General features: G+C 43.3%; 1 protein-coding gene across 8 annotated transcripts in view; it reads left to right on the top strand.

The window, feature by feature from the left end:
* Window positions 1-8432, top strand: part of TDRD7 (tudor domain containing 7) — a 35485-nt gene extending 27053 nt beyond the window's left edge. For all 8 annotated transcript variants that reach the window (XM_083481691.1, XM_083481692.1, XM_083481694.1 and 5 more), the window contains 5 exons: window positions 286-420; window positions 545-655; window positions 3376-3851; window positions 5824-5984; window positions 6858-8432. In XM_083481691.1, the coding sequence (XP_083337817.1) occupies window positions 286-420; window positions 545-655; window positions 3376-3851; window positions 5824-5984; window positions 6858-7078 (1104 nt within the window). In that variant the 3' untranslated portion in view covers window positions 7079-8432. The remainder of the gene's footprint in view (window positions 1-285; window positions 421-544; window positions 656-3375; window positions 3852-5823; window positions 5985-6857) is intronic.
* The last annotated feature ends 10960 nt before the right edge of the window (window positions 8433-19392 follow it).

Genomic DNA, 19392 nt, shown 5'->3' with positions numbered 1-19392 from the left:
AAGGTTGGCCAAGGATGAATGCAACCCTCAGACACAAAATGGTCAGCCACTGTTACTTCATACAGGCTGGATTCAGTTCAGCAGGGATTCCCGCCTGCAGTCCCCCAAAATTGGCTCGGGGGGGGGGGTATACCCTCAGAAGGGTATGCCAGGGAAGAGAAGAGAGTTGGTTCTACCTGGCAAGCTTCCACTGACTGAAGGATAACCTTAGCACAACACTGTATTCCACTCTGTGTTAAAATAGGTTTCTCCATTCTCGTATTTTGCTTCGTTTCCTTGATGCAGATAACCAGTGTTCATAGTAGCCGGGCTCTTGACGTACAGTTTATGGATACTGGAACAGTAGCATCTGTAAAAGTAGTAGAGCTGAGAGAGATTCCCCCGACGTTTCTGCGTGAAGTCATTGCAATACCACCTCAGGTATGAATTTTCGTTAATCACTTACTGTTCCCAGGAGCTTGCTGTGTAGACATCATCCGTGTTACCCACGTGCATTTCCGTGTAACCTGAATATCATTGTAATTATATTGTATGATCGTTTTAGGCAACAAAATGCTGCTTGGCTGACCTTCCTCTTAATATTGGCATGTGGACTCCAGATGCTGTGCTTTGGCTGAGAGACACAGTATTAAATTGTCCTGACTGCAGCATTAAGGTAAAAATACGCCCGTTCGTTGCTTAAAATTCAAGGGTGTTCTTGAATGTCTCTTGCAAAGCCAAACTGTACCACTCTTAGTTTATGTGCTTTGCTTGTTGCAGTCATAAATGAAAGACATTGATTGATGAACAGTTCCTTTTTGTAGCCACCATATCTCCATATGATATCGTCATGTACAGCTAACCCACAGGTCTTCATGAGAGCAGGAGGAATTGTGATAATGTAACAATTACATTTACAATATGATTCTGCTGCAGATTTTTTTTTTTTTTTTTTTTTTTTTTGAAGCAGAGTGTTAACCATAGATGTGCTGTAAGGGTTACCAGAGTCCATCTTTTTCTCTGTTAAAAGCAGAGCAGCAGACTTAGGTTGGAGCAGTGCAGTCCTTGGCTTCTTCCTTTTTGCTGATTTGAGAATTTCCCCAGAATTTTTGCACACCTTTTGTTCTCTTTGTGAACGTGCTTTCCTCCTGGGCACCTGAGTGTTTTCCTTCACACCCTTGTAATACTGTTTTCAAATTGAGGATGTTGACATCATGATGTCGGGGAGCCCTAACACTGAGGTTCACAACTACCAGTCGAAAGAAATCTTTCAGGAAACATGCTTACAGTGATCAGATTTAATTTTTCTGTCCCTGTATTATTATTTTAAAGTGGTGTCATGCAACACACTTCCATCTCATCCTAGACTTCAGTACCATGGCGGGTGTAATGAAAGCTAACTTAGAAAGTATAAATAAAAAAATTTCTTCCAGTAGCACCTTAAAGACCAACTAAGTTAGTTCTTGGTATGAGCTTTCGTGTGCATGCACACTTCTTCAGATACGAAAGCTCATACCAAGAACTAACTTAGTTGGTCTTTAAGGTGCTACTGGAAGGATTTTTTTTATTTTGACTATGGCAGACCAACATGGCTACCTATCTGTAATTAGAAAGTATAGTTTTGACTTGGAAGCTTAGAACAGTAGTAAAGACTGAGCTCTGGGCCAGAAAGTCCTGGGATTAAATCTCGCCACTTGCCACATTCTCTCTAGATGCCCTGTCTTCTTTAAGTCTTCACCCTGTCCTACCTGCAATATGGGGATACTACTGAATTGCACAGAATTTATTTAAGGTTTTCTGAGAATAGATATAGCACATTTTGAACACTCAAGTGACCTGTGACCTGTCTCCTCCTTGGAGCTCCTTTTCCCTCCTACTCCTGCCCATGTTACTGTTGACAGAGGTTTGCTGCTTCAGTTACTCTCTGGCTGTGCTTACCAATGAATAAAACTAAGATCCGGGTGAATGAGTGTGTATTACTTCCTGGTCAGTGAATTATCTTCACAAACTCTCTGGGAAGGTAATCACAGTCTGCAAGAACCAAATACAAGCAGCGCTACACTGTTTGCTGTGTACAGTCAAACCTCGTTTGTCGGACGTAATCCGTTCTGGAAGCCCATTCGACTTCCGAAACGTCTAGCAAGCGAGGCGCAGCTTACGATTGGTTGCAGGAGCTTACTGCACTCAAGCAGAAGCCGCGTCGGACATTCAGCTTCAGAAAAACTTTCGAAAACTGAAGCATTTACTTCCGGGTTTTTGGCGTTCGGGAGCCAAATCGTTCCAAAACTGAGGCATTCAAGGTTTGACTGTACTTTGGGAGTTCCTCATTGGTCTTGATTTTGGTGTTGATATGAGAGGGAATATTCCATTTTGTCTTGAGGTTATGTTAAGAAGAGAGAAGGCATTGGCTTCAAAATGCTTCCCTGAGCAAATGATTTGATAAACCAGGGATCTGGTGTTGGGGTAAAAACTGGTATCTTACTCTGCTGCTCACTGGACTGTGTTTTTTCTGTTTTCCAGCCTATTTTAATGGTGCACTACTACTACTACTACTACTACTACTACTACTATTATTAATAATAATAATAGTAATAATTTATACCTCGCCCATCAGACTGAGTTGTCCCAGTCACTCTGGGTTGCTTCCACAAAAATACAAATAAAACAAAGCAAAGAGGGAAACAATCAAACATTAAAAGCTTCCTGAAGCAGGGCTGCCTTCAGATATATACGAAATTTTATATAGTTGCTTAACTCTTTGATATCTGCTGGGAGGGCATTCCACAGGGTGGGTGTGACTACTGAAGAAGCCTTCTGCCTGGTTCCCTGTAACTTCACTTCTCACAGAGAGGGAAACGCCCGAAGGCCTTTGGAGTTGGACCTCAGTGTCCTGGCTGAATGATGAGGGTGGAGACTCTCCTTCAGGAAAGTGATGTCTCAGTAGACTTTAAATTTACTGTGGTCAATATTAGAACCCCTGTTATAGCATTTATCTAACAATGTACATTTGTATGCCATACCAGTACTGTCAAATCATTGGGAGAGCTGAGCGGTGGGAGGGTTCTGAGCACTATATTTACTGTAATGCAAGGGTGACTAACCCAAATGCTTGTCTTCCTTGACCATTGGGCATGCTGGTTGGGAGTGATGGAACTGGGAATCTAGCAATATCTGGAAGGCCACAGGTTCAGTTAAGAAATAATATTAAGTTCCATTTTTTTATTGTGTTTTTATTGTGTTTAGCAGTAGTACTTTCTCGTTTGATGGCCTACTCTTGGTGACGTTTCTAATGGTGCCAAGAGTTCATGCATTAACATTTTCCTGCCACTGTTTTGAGTAAGAGTAAATTTGCTAGTAGGAATGTACTTTCTCTTTCTTCCCTCCTCCACTCTTAAGGTGGTTAAACTGGATGACAGGATTGCACACGTCTATTTATTTACGCCAAAGAGCTTTCCAGACCCAGACCATAGTATTAACAGGCGGATCACTAATGCAGACTTGTGGAAGCATCAGAAGGACGTCTTCTTGAGTGCCTTTCCTGGTAGCTCCCTCCCTGCAAAGGGGGAAACGAACTTACCAGAGACAGCAAGCTCAGGTGCCAAGAAGGGTTTTGCTCCACGTGCTCCAGAGGGCAGCAGTGCTGGGACAGCCTTGACTATGCCTCCGCCTTTGCCGTTGCCAAAACCCCAGGAGCAGATGGATGTGTTCGTCACCTTGGCCTGCCATCCCGGTTACTTTGTCCTCCAGCCTTGGCAAGAGATGCACAACCTGGAAGTACTGATGGAAGAGATGCTTTTATACTACGGCAAAGCGGATGAGGGAACGACCGCCGTTGAAAAAAACAAACTCTATGCTGCTAAAGTGAAAAACATGTAAGTAGCTTTTCATCAATGGCACACAAGTGAAGTGGCCTGGATGCAACCCTGCGTACTTAAGGATCTCAGAGCCGTCTTTGTGTATTGGACCCAATCCCATCGGTTTAGACCTGCCTTTCTTGGGCCCAGTGGCCAGGAATGATGGAAGTTGTAGCTCAAGGGCATCTTGACACCCAAGGTTGAGAAAGGCTGGTCTCAACAGTGGCTAACCAAATCCCTCTGGGATGCTCGCATCCCTACCTCTCCCCTACTGCTTGTCCTCAGCATTTGCAGTCTAGTGGTATATTGGCCCATAGCATTTAGCTCCGTTGGTTCAAGTTCCATCCTCCTCTCTCTTTCTGCATCCGTTTCCCTCTGCTGAAGACCTTGGTGCATCCTTGCCCCTACTAATTCCTGACTCCTACATGTTATTTCCTCTTGGGGGGCCATAACATTGTGGACAAATATCTGTGTACCTTTTCACCAATAACGTATGGAGAGGGAAGGGGAAGGAAGGAAACACACATCGGTATGTTGAGGAATATATACAGTGGTACCTTGGACGCTGGACGCCTTGGCTCCCAAACAAATTGGCTCCCAAACGATCAAAACCCAGAAGTGTGTGTTCCGGTTTTCAAATGGTTTTCGGAAGCCGAAAGTCCGGCGCAGCTTCTCATTGGCTGCAAGAGTGACCTGCAGCCAGCCAATCAGAAGCCGCACTTTGGTTTTTGAACGGTTCTGGGAGTCGAACGGACTCCCGGAATGCATTCTGTTCAAAAACCATGGTACGGCTACACACACACACACACTTTTTCTATAATTTCAGTTAAATTAAAGTGAAAAAATAAGAAAGGAATAAAAAAGGGTATTAAAATACAAAAAGAAAGGGGAAACGCTATAATTCTGTACATACTTGTCTAATACAAAGGTATATAAGTGAAATTCTTTTAATACATGTAACATTTATTTATAAGATACTATCTTTTTATAAATGCATTACAAATACCATTATATTTGTCCATATACAATCTGTTGTTGCTATTAAGATTTGTAAACTGCCCTATACCTGTAATCTCAGGGTGGTTTACCACATAAAATTATTGGAGATTTTGGGGAAGGGAATTGTGAGCTGGGGGAAGAACAGTTGGCTTGGCTGTGACCTTGAAGAGTGGCATTGCCAGCAGACAGAAGTTCTGCAGGAGTTGTGTGTCGGGGGGGGGGGTTAACGGTGCAGTGGGGAGAAGGAAACTACAGCGGCTCAGAGTGCCAGGCAGTAGCGGACCTGGAAGGCGAATAAAGCACCAACTGAAGCAAAAACCCTGAAACAGAAAGAAAAGTACCCTCACTTTTTAGGAGGGAAAAAGTGAGTCTTATAGAGCAAAAAAATATGGTACTTGCTGAGCCAACCTGGCCATATACCTGGTGGGGAAGAGGAAACTCTCTTCCTCAAGGTGGGGCAAATACTTCCCTTCTGGGCGAGAAAAGCGAGACTGAAGGGGTTTGACTTCCTGAATCCACAAAAGAGGTTCTTAAACGGCAGGAATAAATTAATACATGTTTGTAGGGTGCATTCTAGGGGGTGCAAGCAGCCGTTCAGACGTCAGAATGGAGCGAGAGGGGCCTGTCCCTATCATAGTGGGGTTACCTGGCTTTATACGAGGATCCCATGTGACACTCTGTCCCTGCTGTTAATCAAAATCAGGGCCCCTCTGTCTCAGAAAGCTCCTGTTTGTCCTCTGCGTGTGACGGGTATCATAGCAACTCTTGATTTGTGTGATTTAAAAAAGGCACTTAACTATATTAATAGTAATTGATTACTTATAACCCGCCCATCTGACTGGGTTGCCACAGCCACTCTGGACGGCTTCCAATGTAATATAAAAACACGGTAAAACTAGCAGTGATGGTAAACTTCTGTCCATGTTACTGGACCCTTTATCTTAAATGCTTTGTGTCCGTACACTCTCCAAACGCCTCCTTTGTTTCTTAGGTGGCACAGAGTGCTAATAAGAGGAATGTTGGCCAATGGCCTGGTGTCCGTTTATGAGCTGGACTATGGTAAACATGAGCTTGTCGGCATCCAGAATGTAAAGCCTCTGCAGGATATGTTCAGAAAACTGCCATTTCAGGCCATAACAGCCCAGCTTGCAGGTAGGTGATCTATCGCCCAAAACCGGTTTGAAGTCCATATCCTGATATTAGTTTCATGGGGTTTTTTTTGACCTGACAATATAACGCAAATCATGATGTATCTAAGGCCTGGGCGAAATATCCATAACCAGTTGAAGTCCATATTGTGATACCGGTTTCAAATTTTTTTAACGGGCAGTATATTTCAAATCATGGTGGGAGGGTGTGTGCTATGCAAAAATGACAATGGGGGGAAACTGTGAAGTCAGCCAATGCCTCTACATAGCTCCATCCTTGTTGCAGACAATGTGACATATCACAATTTTTAGCTGGTGAGATATCGCAATCCTGTAACTAGATATTGCCCAGCCCTAGTAGATGATTGAGATGGTGGTCATGGATGTAATTAAAACTACAACACCCCTAATCTGAGTATAGTAAATAACATTTGGTTCTGGGAAGTTAATGAAACTTCACGATCTGCCTTGAAATAATCCCAAATTGGTATACTATAAATAATGTTTTAACACTTAAAGAAGCAATTTTTGCTCTTCCGTTAAAATGTATGTTCAGTAGGACTGTCTGCTGTATGACATTTTGAAAAGTCATAGCTATGTTACCGTCTTATGAGACATGTAGCTGGTTCAGCCAAGCTTCTTCTTCTCGTTGTTGTTGTTTATTTTAATAATAATTATATTATTACTAATGTAGGCTCAGATTAAGTAAAGTGATGAGGCGTAGTTATATAGAAAATCTGTGACTGACAGCAAAGCCGTAATTGACTGCTTTCAAACTCTCCAGATGGCTTGCTGCCTAGACAGGTCCAGTAGCTTTCAACTTACACCACTGTTCTGTGGCTACATGTTAACTTGCTGTTGTGCTGCTTTCCTCTAGGAACAGAGGGCAAGCAGTGGTCTGAGGAGGCCTCAGTAGTCTTCCGAAATCATGTTGAGAAGAAAGCTTTGGTAGCGCAGGTGCAAGCAGTTATCGACGGGGCTAATCCATGGGAGCGCAAAGCTGTCGTCTACTTAGTTGACACATCACAACCGGACACAGATATCTGGATTCATGATATTATGACCCAATATTGTATGGAGATTTCAAAGGCAAATTAATGCTTAACAAAACCTTCATTAATATCAGCAATAAGAATGTTAACATAGCTGTGACCATTTGTGGTTTTGCTTCGGATTTTTTGCACTGTTGAATGCTAGAATGTTAACTGTATAAATAAATTTATCTTAACTTATTCTATTGGAACAATTTCCTTCTAGGAGCTAAGTCTAAAGGTAACCACCTTTCATCAGCTCGCTAGGTGGCAGCCCAGGAGACAACTTTATCTGCTTTGTGGTGAACCTATTTTAATGGCATCTCCCATTTAAAAGATCTAAGAGCGGATATGAGGAAAAACCTTGGAAGTGCTGGCGACAGTCAGTGTAGACTGCATAAATTAGATTAACCAGTGGTCTTAATTCCTTATGAGACACATTCATATGATCACGGCTATGCCTGAGGATGTGATCTTGATTATGGAAACCATACAGTAAAATGCCGTCAACCTTTAAAATTGAGATTGAACATTCCCGACTCTGTAGAATAGTGGCCCTTGAAAATGATAGGCTGGGACAGGGATCTACATTGATTATAAGCCATCCACACGACTGCTTTTCCTCCATATATTTGGCTCTTCCCCATCCCAATTAATAAGCCTGGTTCAGCCAATAGTAGTTACAAAAAATATGCAGAAACAACATCATTCCTGAACTCTTTCTTACAGAGCCCATTTATATAACCTGACTGCAGTGGCCTCTGTGGCTCCTGGTAACTGTGTACATCTCACACGGTTATGGTGGATTGCATGGTTATCAGGCTATTGATGTATATCATTACTTGAAAACCGGGCTCCTGGCATGGCTTATATTTATCCATAACAGGACAGCCCCTACCCTCAGACAGACATTCTAAGAAACAAATGAAAGAAAAAGTGATTCAGAGGGAGGAGGAGAAAACCACACTCTGGCACTATCTAGTTTGTTGCAGAGTTCTTGTAATGACCAGCTGGAATGGGGAAAAAATCAAAAGTTGCTGGTCTTTCATCAGAGCTGATGGAGAGGCCTTGTGATCACATCTCTCCCTCTCTGCAGGTTGACAAAACAACTGCTGAGGGAGGAGCCCAGTGGAGCTGGGAATGTAATGTATAAATACATTTTGGAGCTGTAGAGCAGGGAAAGGGAACTTGGCCCAGTATTGGGAGGAGAAACTGTTCATTAAAACTCTCTCCAACTTGGTTTCATGGAATCATTTTGCTAATGTTTACTTGTGTAAAGCCCATGTAACTCAATGGGGCTTAATTCTGATTGGACATACATAGAACTGCACTGTTTAATTTTGGGTCTTTTCTTCCCACGGACGCCTTTTTAAAACCTTTGGGTCTGGTTCTGAATAAAGCACCTTGGGTTTTGCAAGACATTCTTTGGTGTGTGTGTGTTTTTCATCCAACCTTTCCCCTCTCATTTCTGCCTAAATATAGGATTGCATAGAAGAACACACTGAGGTTGGTGTTGTTTTTTATAGCAAGCCTGATTCAACCGTTGCCCTTTCTTTGGAGCAGTATTTATACCTACACCTCTTCCTGCCCATTAGGGGAAATAGGAAGCCCTGAACATATATTTTTTAGATGTCCTTTTTATGCTGAGATTTGTAGAGACACCATTGACCCTTTGCTGAAGAGGCTCGCCGATCTTCCACACAAGTCTAAACTTAATTCTCTCCTCTTAGGCAAAGATCACAAGACAACCTGGCTGGTAGACAGATTCTGCGCCCAGATTTGTAGGCACAGATCATCCTCTAGAATAAAATAGCTTACTAGGGAAAAGCTGAAGTCACCCTTTGGGGTGCCTCAGGGTCAATTTTTATGGTAGCCCAAAACTCAGTTGTATGGATGTATGTATATATCTCAAATTTAACTCATAAGCTATTGTTTCAATCTGCTCTAATTGTATATTTTACCTTTATGAACGCTGTCATTATTGTGTTATGCAAGCTGGTCTTTGATCATAATAAAAATTATCTTACCCTATCTTACCTACACCTCTTAAACAAAATGAGCTGTTCAAGGAACAACCCACCGCACTCTTCCGAAAGGGTTTCTGTTATATATTCAGCTGTGGCCCCCACTAGAATGGCAGGTGCCAATAAGTGGCAAAAGAAGCAGCTGTTTTGAATTTGTGAAATCCAAGAAGCACCCCAGAACAGGAATTTCAGGGAACGAGAAACATTAGCGGCAGCTATGATTCTCCCCCTTCTCAAAGAATTTTGCCTTGCTCTGAAATTCAGTCAAATCAAAACAAGACAAGTCAGTATCAAACTGGGGCATGGGAGAATACCAAAGCTATTTTCTGATCTTACCAGGTGAAATCCTAGCCACATCGCAGAGATGGCCCTTGCAAAATCTATTAGCAAGTTTCTTTTTGAAGAACTCTGGGTGATGTTAGCACTCAGTGCAGAATAGGGTTTGTTTGTTTGTTTGTTTGTTTGTTTGTTTGTTTGTTTGTTTGTTTGTTTTTAAAAGGGAAGTCAGATCCAAAATGGGCAGGTAGGAGTAAGAGGCAGTTCAGAAAGAACATCGGGGGAGTTCAATCATTCAAGTCATGCAAAAAGTTGTGCTGTGTTAGGTAATAGAAAGGGCCTGATCCCAGACCCTGATCAAGTATACCCATTTCTCTCACCCTGCCAACGACCCTTCCTGCAGACTCCACTGCTCCATGTATTCACCAATGCTTCTAGAAAAAAGGAAATAGTTCTAGAACATGGTTCTAGTCCTGTGGTGTTGTGATAAGGGTGGTGTGATAGGAATTTTATGGTTGTAAAAGTAAAGGTAAAGGTACCCCTGCCCGTACGGGCCAGTCGTGACCGACTCTAGGGTTGCGCGCTCATCTCGCTCAAGAGGCCGGGAGCCGGCACCGTCTGAAGACACTTCCGGGTCACGTGGCCAGTGTGACGAAGCTGCAACTAGCGAGCCAGCACCAGTGCCGCACACAGAAATGCCGTTTACCTTCCCGCTATAAAGCGGTACCTATTTATCTACTTGCACTTAGGGGTGCTTTCGAACTGCTAGGTGGGCAGGAGCTGGGACCAAAGAACGGGAGCTCACCCCGCCGCGGGGATTCAAACCACCGACCTTACGATCAGCAAGTCCTAGGCACTGAGGTTTTACCCACAGCGCCACCCGTGTCTTACATATATGGTAATATTCATAAGTGTACCAACCAAACACATACATAGATCAGCACAGGAAGACCAACCTGGAACCATTTTGATTCCTAAACTGAGCAAATTTTTCTCTGCAAGGTCAAACTGGAAAAGCCTCCCCATTGTCTTTTCCTTCACAAATACTGTCTTAAGGGTATGTCTGTGTTTGAATAGGGTGTGAGCCTGTGACCCGGCCCAGGAACTAAGTATTTATCACTACAAAAGATTGGCCAGGCTCCCAAGGCAATCCAATCAAGTAACCTGCCAGACAGGAGATAAACAAGGACAGGAGAAAAACAATATTCAAATTTCTGTTTTAGACCGCCTTTTTTGTGATGTAGGTATGATGTATCTGAGGGGTGGTCTTAGGTTACAGCCCTTCTGTGATGTATGTATGATGTTTCTGGGGGTGGTCTTGATCTACAGGGTGGCAATTTCAAAAATCTTTATAAGGCCTTGCACACCATTTTTCTGGGTTCCTCCTAATTTCCTGCGTGTGAGGGGAGCACCCTGTTGCAACAGATGAATAAAGATCAGGCTTACTAGCTGCTTTGCTTCTCAGTATTCTCTGGCTGGCCTCTGTTATTCTCTCCTACCAATAGGGAACCTGTGCAAGGACTCTATATGGCTCTTGGATACCCCATAAGGGAAAATGGCAATTTTTGTTTACAACAGTGGGAAGCCAGAAATATCCAGTATGGCATTCCTAACATGGACCTTAATGAAGTCAACATGGATGTGAAATATTTGTGTCCCAAATGCACAAAATTATTAAAGCAGTTTGGATGTATTCTGTCTAGGTTCCTCACTGTAATGAGAGGCAGCCACAAGAAGACTATCACTTCTGGCTAAAACTCATATTTTTCCCAGTGGGAGTGGCTCCATTGACTCTACTAGACCCGTTCCAGTCTAAATGGAGATTGTCGCTTTATGAAAAATTGAGGGGCCTGGGGCTTTCCTCACAAGAACTCATAGCCTCAGGCTTTGAGAAGGCTAAAATGATGGTGAGCCAGCGAATTGGAGATGTAGAGCTTCAGGACCATATGAGCAAGATAGATAAATATCCAGCTATCCAAGACTATGGAAAAGGGTTTAATCTAACCCCATATTTGCTGGACCTACAAATCGCAAAATATAGGCGGGCGTTTACCCTTACCAGATTTGATGTATTGCCATCTGCCTTACTAAAGGGCAGATACGAGGGCACACCCTATGCTGAACGAGTTTGCCCATGTGGTCTGAAGGAGGTGGAAACGGCTTCACATGTGCTGTTACACTGCGACCTTTACGGGGATATCAGGTTACTGTTTATCTCCCCTATCGTTCAGAAATTTCCAGGTCGATCTGAATCTCAGCGGCTGAAAATCCTACTAGGAGACAAAAACCCAGAAGTAACACTGAAAGTGGCCAAGTTTTCTGCGGCCGCGATCAAGCGGAGGGCATTAGCTGTAAAAAAGTAAAAGATCTGACCCCTGGATAAGCCCCCCCCTTTTTTAAGCCCATACATATACTGTAGTGCATATATGAGCATGTATATGTGTGTGGGTGTGTGTGTATATGTGTACTGTTTTTATGTAAAATTTACAACTTTTAATCGACACCATCATTCCCTTGTAAATTATTGCTGCCTTTTATGTTTTTTTTTTCTTCTCTTCTGGTCTATGACCGTAATAAATTTATTCATTCATTCATTCATTCAGCCACAAGAAATGCAAAGGAATTACGAGTTCTCAACTCTCCCAAGATCCCTCTTTCCTCCAAATCCCAGTCCTGAGGAGCTCCTCCCACTCTGCGTCGATTTCTAAAGGCCATGGGATTTGACACTCACCAAGAAAGGATTATGAACACATGCAGAAAAGGCATAGGTACATTGTAGCCGCGCATGCTTTGAGCATGAATTATAATCACATACCACTCGGCAGTTGTAGATTTTCCTATAAGACCACTACTAGCGGTGGGCAAATCTGTCAATTTCTGTTTCTCTCACTCTCTCATTTTCCTATTCTTCAAGTTCTCCACATTTCCACATCAGTTTGCAAATTTTTTTTTCTCTCTCCAAAAAAGTCATCTTGAAAAAATGATCGGTATTTTTGTGTGAATTTCTTTTACTGTGCACATTTCCCCCCAAATTCTCCAGCCAAGTAATGTGTACAAAAAAAATGCAAATAATACGGTGAATTGTGCATGAAAATGCATATATTACTAGAGGCTCTCCTGCTGATCTTGAAAGAGTGACTCCCATGATCTATCTTATTATTACACTTATCTCTCTCCTCTACAAAGAATACAGGCAATTTTTCTGAAGCCGTACTGGCTCTCCTACAGGACAAGTGAAGCAAAACATTCTATGCTCAGTTGAGGCAAGCACAGTTCACCAGGGGGCACTATTACCCTTCCTGAGAAACTTTATTCAGGACCATCCCTGGCTCAAAGTTCTTGCTCTGGGCTCTTCGGCACCGCTCCCCAAAAGCCACATTTTCCAAATCTGCTTTGTGCGTTGTGGCCCTCTAGGGTTCCATACCTATGGGAGTTGTTTGCTGTTCTTGCATTCCATTGTATTTCAGATCAACAGTCGTGTTGCTCATCTAAAAAAACTCGCCCATGGACCCTTCATAAAACCCACTCCCTCTTTCCAGAAGAAATAAGGAAAACACCTGGGCTCTGCTTTCTTCTTCCCTATATTTTGGGGGTGTTGTAAGTCTGCTGCTATTTGGACTGGACTTCATTTCCATGTCTAGCTAACAATACGATTCAGCGATCATCAATCCTGCTATCAGCTCTATAACCCATGCAGGTGATGCGCTCTTAGTCCATTGCTGCTCTAAAGGAGGAGGGAGATGCACTTCTGGGGAAGCAGTGGATCTGTGTCAGTTGCTTTCTAGTGGTGAAGCTTTTGCCAGATTGTGACAACCGGTCTCAGAAGGGACAATAGCACATTGTGTGACTTTTCTGGTGTGTCTGTCATTCTCTTACAACATTCCTCCCCTCTCAAGTGAGTAAAGGAAGATCTGCCCTGTGGTCCTGACTGACTAACACACCCAACAACTCGGCCTACTCAGAAGCAAGTCAAAGGGACTTCCTCTCAGGTAAGTGTGTTCCTTCCTGCCTGCACCACTTGCTACCTTGCATATGTAGTAAGGTTAAAGCTTACTGGGAAATGATATATAATGAATTGAAAAGGATGTTTAAAATAACTTGGGGGGGACCGGAACCCAGAAGCTTTTATTTTGGGAATTATAGGTACAGAACTACCTAAATGGTATAGAAATTTATTTATGTATGCGACTACAGCAGCAAGAATGCTACTTGCCCCAAAGTGGAAAGAAGCAGAAGTCCCAGCAAATAGAGATTGGATACAAAAACTTATAGAATATGCAGGAATGACAAAACTTACCAGAAGAATAAGAAATCAAGATAACAAATTTATTATAAAAGAATGGAAATGGTTTATTGAATATTTACCGATAAATTGCAAACAGATAAAAACATTGGCAGGATTATTGTAATAACCTGCAGTTTCATAAGAGTATATATTTAAGACACAGGTGGCGCTGTGGTCTAAACTACTGAGCCTCTTGGGCTTGGCCAATCAGAAGGTTGGCGGTTCGAATCCCCACAACGGGGTGAGCTCCCATTGCTCTGTCCTGGCTCCTGCCAACCTAGCAGTTCGAAAGCACACCAGTGCAAGTAGATAAATAGGTACCGCTGTGGCGGGAAGCTAAAAAGCGTTTCCGTGAGCTCTGGTTTCTGTCACGGTGTCCCGTTGCGCCAGAAGCGGTTTAGTCATGCTGGCCACATGACCCGGAAAGCTGTCTGTGGACAAACGCCAGCTTCCTCTGCCTGAAAGCGAGATGTGCGGTGCAACCCCATAGTCACTTTTGACTGGATTTAACCGTCCAGGGGTCCTTTACCTTTACCTAGATTTAAAGCAGATAATTAATTGAGCAAATTAAGTGAATTTGGATATGCAGAAGATATTAAAAAAATTAAGGAACTGCAGTAAGAGGGGGAAGGAAGTCAAACTCTGAAATGTCAAAATGTCTGTAAAATTAATGAAATGTATAAATTTGAAAAGTATATATATATAAACTTGCTACCTTGCATCTAGCATGCAGGGGCCTGGTGGAGGATGGAAGTGACACAGAGGAGGAGTTAAGGGAGGGGGGAAATGGGATAACCCCAAAACCTTGAAATTACAAATGCACGTTACACAGCACAATGGCATGTAATTGATTTAGAAATGCTTTTTGCATTATTGCTGAAAAGCGGGTTTTAGCGCCGGGGGGGGGGAACAGTGGGGATAACCCCTAAGCTAAATAACAGCACAGGGTGTGAACTAAGTGCATGAATAGTTGTGGCTAAGCCTTGGCTAACAGAAGATCTTCTTACTTCTCTGAAATCCTTTGCAGCCCCACCTTTCTAACTGAATAGGTGGTTGCCACTTCCTAAGCAAACACTTTCTCACAGCCACATGCCTAAACCACATCCTAATGCCAGTACTGTCTGCCCTGCCAGTACTGTCTGCCCTGTGTTAATTCTGAGCACCTTGACACTAAGCAGGCACCTGGTTCTGCTACCTCTCAGTCTCTGGGTTCTCCCAGGTGGGGGCTGAATATTGCAAACTGATCATTGGCAGGTGACACATTTTTCGGTAACTTTTTGGATTTCCCACCCAAAATGTAAATCTGGATTAAATAGTGGGGTGTGGGGGGAGGATAGTGGCTGGCATTTTGATTCCAGCAATGCTGTGAAAAGCCTGCATGCACAAGGAGCATAGATACATGTCTGGATCGTTATTTGGGCAGTGTAGGATAGAGAGGGAGAGAGAGACAGAGAGAGATAGAGAGGGATAGAGCAGGGGTCTGCAACCCGCGGCTCCGGAGCCGCATGTGGCTCTTTTACACCTTTGCCGCGGCTCCGGGACGGATACTAGCGAGGGGAGGAGGCGCAATGTGCGCCCCGACACTCCCCACTGTGGCGGGTGCTGTACTGGCTGTGACGTCGCATGGGGGCGGTGCGTGCGTTAGTCACGCACCGTCCCGACGTCACCTTCCCGCCCGCCCGCCCGCTACATTGTAAGGGGCGTGTACACTGGTCACTGCATTGAAAGGGGGCATGTACGCTGGTCACTGTTTTGAAGGGGAGTGAAGAACACACACACACAAAAAGGTAACTTGTTAATTTAACGTTTATTTCTATGAGGAGGAGTAATTCTGAGGGGTCAAACAAAGAAATAATAAAAAAGTGACAAAAAAGTTATTTTTATAATGATGAGTTTTGCGGCTCCCAGTTGTTTTTTTCCTTCGGAAACGGGTCCAAGTGGCTCTTTTTGTCTTAAAGGTTGCAGACCCCTGGGATAGAGAGACAGAGAGGGATAGAGAGACAGAGAGAGATAGAGAGACATAGAGAGATAGAGAGGGATAGAGAGACAGAGAGAGATAGAGAGGAATAGAGAGAGATAGCAGTTGCATTGGAAGTAAGCATGGACACCGCAGGGATTTGAACCCCATCCTGGGAACCAGGAGCGCCGACCACCAGTGTCTTTTGCTTTTTTTTTTGAGCAATGCAACAAGGGGAAAAGCAAAACCTGAGAGAACATTCTGTGAATGTTCTCTCAGGAAAAAGAAAACCTTAAAAGGTTAAGAAGAGCTCTTTGGAGAGACCTGTGAAGAGACCAGCAGAAAAGAAAAGGAGGAAAAGGAGAGACCAATACAAAAGACATTGTTTTGAAAACAGACGACTGAGTGGTGGAATGTGAACTTACCTAAAGCAGCACTGTCCTAATGCTGGTGACTCTCACTTCAAGAAAAGTGAACTCTGGGAAGCCTGAAGAAAAGAGGAGCTGGAACAAAAGAAGACGTCTTCTCCTACCTGCAGGTGAGCCTCATTGTGGTGACACAGAATAGGGCCTCTTCTGACAACTCAGTCACCGCAACCTGAAAGAATCTTAGCACAATGAGTTGCAGACGGAACACAATAGAGATTTTCTCCCTGGCCAACCAAGGGGTACTCACCTAAATGTCCTTCAGTCATGGAATACCATTTTGACTGCCATTTTATTTGAAGCTGGATGAGCCATTAATCTAGAGGGGCAGAACAGAGACATCTAGAATCACTAGTTTGTCCCCAGTCACCTTCCACCAATCTTACAGAAAATGAGATTTAAAACAAACAAACAAACCAGCTGAGGGTGTACCACCTTATGCTGAAGTACTGTACTTGCGGACCACTGTTTGTTAACAGCAAGAACGGTAGAGGAAATTAACCTCAAATTAGAAAAGGTAGTGTCCCTCCTGGCTGAGTTGGCGCTGTTGGCAACCCGGAACAGTCCTATTGCCACCCAAGAGTCTGGCTCTTAACAAGATCTTCAAACTCAGGGGTGTAGCTGTTCTTGTGCCAGAACCCGTAAAACCTCTTACAGAAAGAATAACAAACATGAAAACAGCAAACTAATCCTGCAAAGCTCTCAAGGAGTTCTCGATGTTTACCCTTTTAATGGTCTGCTCCCTTTCTGGAATTCAGTCGCAAGTGCAAAGCGAAATTTCAAACTGTTGCTAAACATCCAGCGCGACAATCTTACCACGGTAAACCTGCTTTCATCGGACTCTCAGCATTTTAGACTTTTATTATCATTCTCTGATTCATTTATTCCAAAACTACTTCTGAAATACAAGACCTGCCTACAGGATTATTATAAAATTATCTTGAGGCATGTTGTTAAAGACACAGAATTAAAGCCTTTACTGCCGAATCTTCTGTGCAGTTGGATCAATCCAAGCCCTCCATCATCAGCGGGCATTTGCCAAAGGTTTAAGGCACAAACCCCAGTGCCACTAAGGCAGGTTCCGAGTGGAGAATTTGCCCAAAACATCCCCCAGGACAGAAAACCTTCTGAGTTTAATGGCCAAGCACACAAAGAATGCTTGCCCAACTCACCTGTGTCAAAAATCAGTTCTTCCACCAGGACTTTGGTAGATCTCGAAATCCACCACTCACCATCTTCACAGAAAACAGATCATCCATTGCCAGGCGTTGCCCCACCCGAGGAAAGCATTACACCAAGACTGCCAGAGACAGACTTAATTACGGTATTTTACGTGCATCCGATTGAGGTGTGACCGTCAGACACTCATCTCTGTGGACCTGGAAGTGGCCCAAAAAGGGGGTGGAACGAGACAGGGGCAGAGCAGGGTGGGAGGTCATGAAGAGTCGGACACAACTAAACGACTAAACAACAACAACAAATTTTAACATCACAATTAACAAGATTATTTGATATGATTTGTGTGCTAAAATGTTTTCTTTTGGATTTGAGAAAGATAAAGATTCTCGTATTACTTATATTTGCAATTTATACTTATATTTGCAATTTATGTCAAGTTTTGTGCTTTTTATTTTTTTTTTCGACAACACGCCTGCTTTTGAAAATTGAAGTTAGCATGGGTGGGGGTGCACGCTGTTAGCCTTGACTAGAGTGTAAAATAGCCTGCCATTGGCACTGCTTGGTAGTTGCTCTGTGATGCAGAATAAGGGCAAGCTAAAATTTTTGCTCCCTTAAGGCAACCTTAGATAGTGCTGCCAGCTTTTTGCTGCCTTAAGGCAACCTTAGCTAGTGCTGCCAGCTTTTTTTTTTTTCTATCGGGACTTTTGTTCCATAAACAGTGGCTTGACAGGCAGAAGTTCAGCTCTTGTACCTTCCAGCTACCTGGAGATAAATACTGAAGAACTTAATGCCTGTCAATGCAGCTGTTAAAAGTAAAGTCGTATCCCCAGGAAACAAGGTGACAACTTCAGGAATGGTGAGAAAACAGCAGTGATCCCTGAGTTGCAGTTCCACTAGGAGCAGGTGGACCTAATTGCTTTTATAACCAATTAAGGTACACTTGCAAAGGTCTCCTTCAGCTCTGGAGGTTATTTATGGTTAGTAAACTCTAGAGAGATAGATGAATTATTTTTGGGTATTTTTTTCCCAGCCAGAAACAGGTCAGCTCTGCAAAGGGAGCAGTGATTAGCTAAAAGAAACTGTCCTTATAATTGGAAGTTGTGGAGTAGAATCTTTCTGTGACTGTTTGCTTGTCTGAGGTTTCATATTATACCCTTAACACACATTTGAAGCATATTATTTCCTTCAGATAACTCTGGGTCCTGCAGTTAGTTAAGGGTTTGTGGGAATTGTAACTCATTGAGGGTGAACTACGGTTCCCAGGGGTTTTGAGGGGGGGAATATGCTTTAAAGTACATTGTGTATGTGTATCAGTTACACAAGAAAGCTCACATGGATGAACTGCAGTCAGTTTGTGAGTCAGGAAACTGAGAAAGCTCCCATACAATCAGGTACATCACAGTGCTGAAGCAACTGAAAAATAAATCTATAAATCCCAAGATACTTCCCTCCCCTATTTCTATTAAACTCTTAAAACCACAGGACCTCTGCTGTGGGTCTGAAGCTAGCAATCCATTATCCTTCAAAATAAATGAAGGCGGTTTATGTGGCTTTGTAATTCTGAAAACATATTCTACAAGTGCCATGGAAACATTAGCTTGTATAAGTGATTTTACATTATGCTGTGGTACCATAAACTTCACAGAAGCAAGAATCACTAAGCAAAATGTGATTTTCTCTCAGTCAAGTAAGTGCAGAATTGCAGACTGAAACCTTTCTCTTATAGCCTCAGGGGGCATCAACATTTGATAAGTCTGTAGGTGTTTCTTGGGCTGCTCATGTGTGCGTGTTTTTAATAAGCATTTTCAGGCTTGTATACTTTACTGCAGGCATAGGCAAACTCGGCCCTCCAGATGTTTTGAGACTACAATTCCCATCATCCTTGACCACCGGTCCTGTTAGCTAGGGATCATGGGAGTTGTAGTCACAAAACATCTGGAGGGCTGAGTTTGCCTGTGCCAGCTTTAGTGTAACTAGGGAGACCCTGAGTATGCAGAAATCTCTCCGCTGTTTTTTGGTGGTCCCATTTCGCTTCCAAGCTCTGGGTGGGGAACTTTTGGCACTCCAGATTTCGCTGAACTACAACTCCCATGACCCCCCGGGCATCAGCTATGCTTGCTGGGAAGAGTTGCTGTTCGGCAACACCTGGAGAGCCACAGGTTCCCCACACCTGTAATGTGCAATTAACCATGCAATTGTGCCATTAGTGGAAAGTAGTGGGGCCTGTAACAAAAT

This window comes from Podarcis liolepis, assembly GCF_965112155.1.
Source record: "Podarcis liolepis genome assembly, chromosome: 17".
NCBI classification, from domain to species: domain Eukaryota; kingdom Metazoa; phylum Chordata; class Lepidosauria; order Squamata; family Lacertidae; genus Podarcis; species Podarcis liolepis.
Note: the sequence above shows the minus strand (reverse complement) of the source record. Positions and strands in the feature narration are given on the sequence as shown.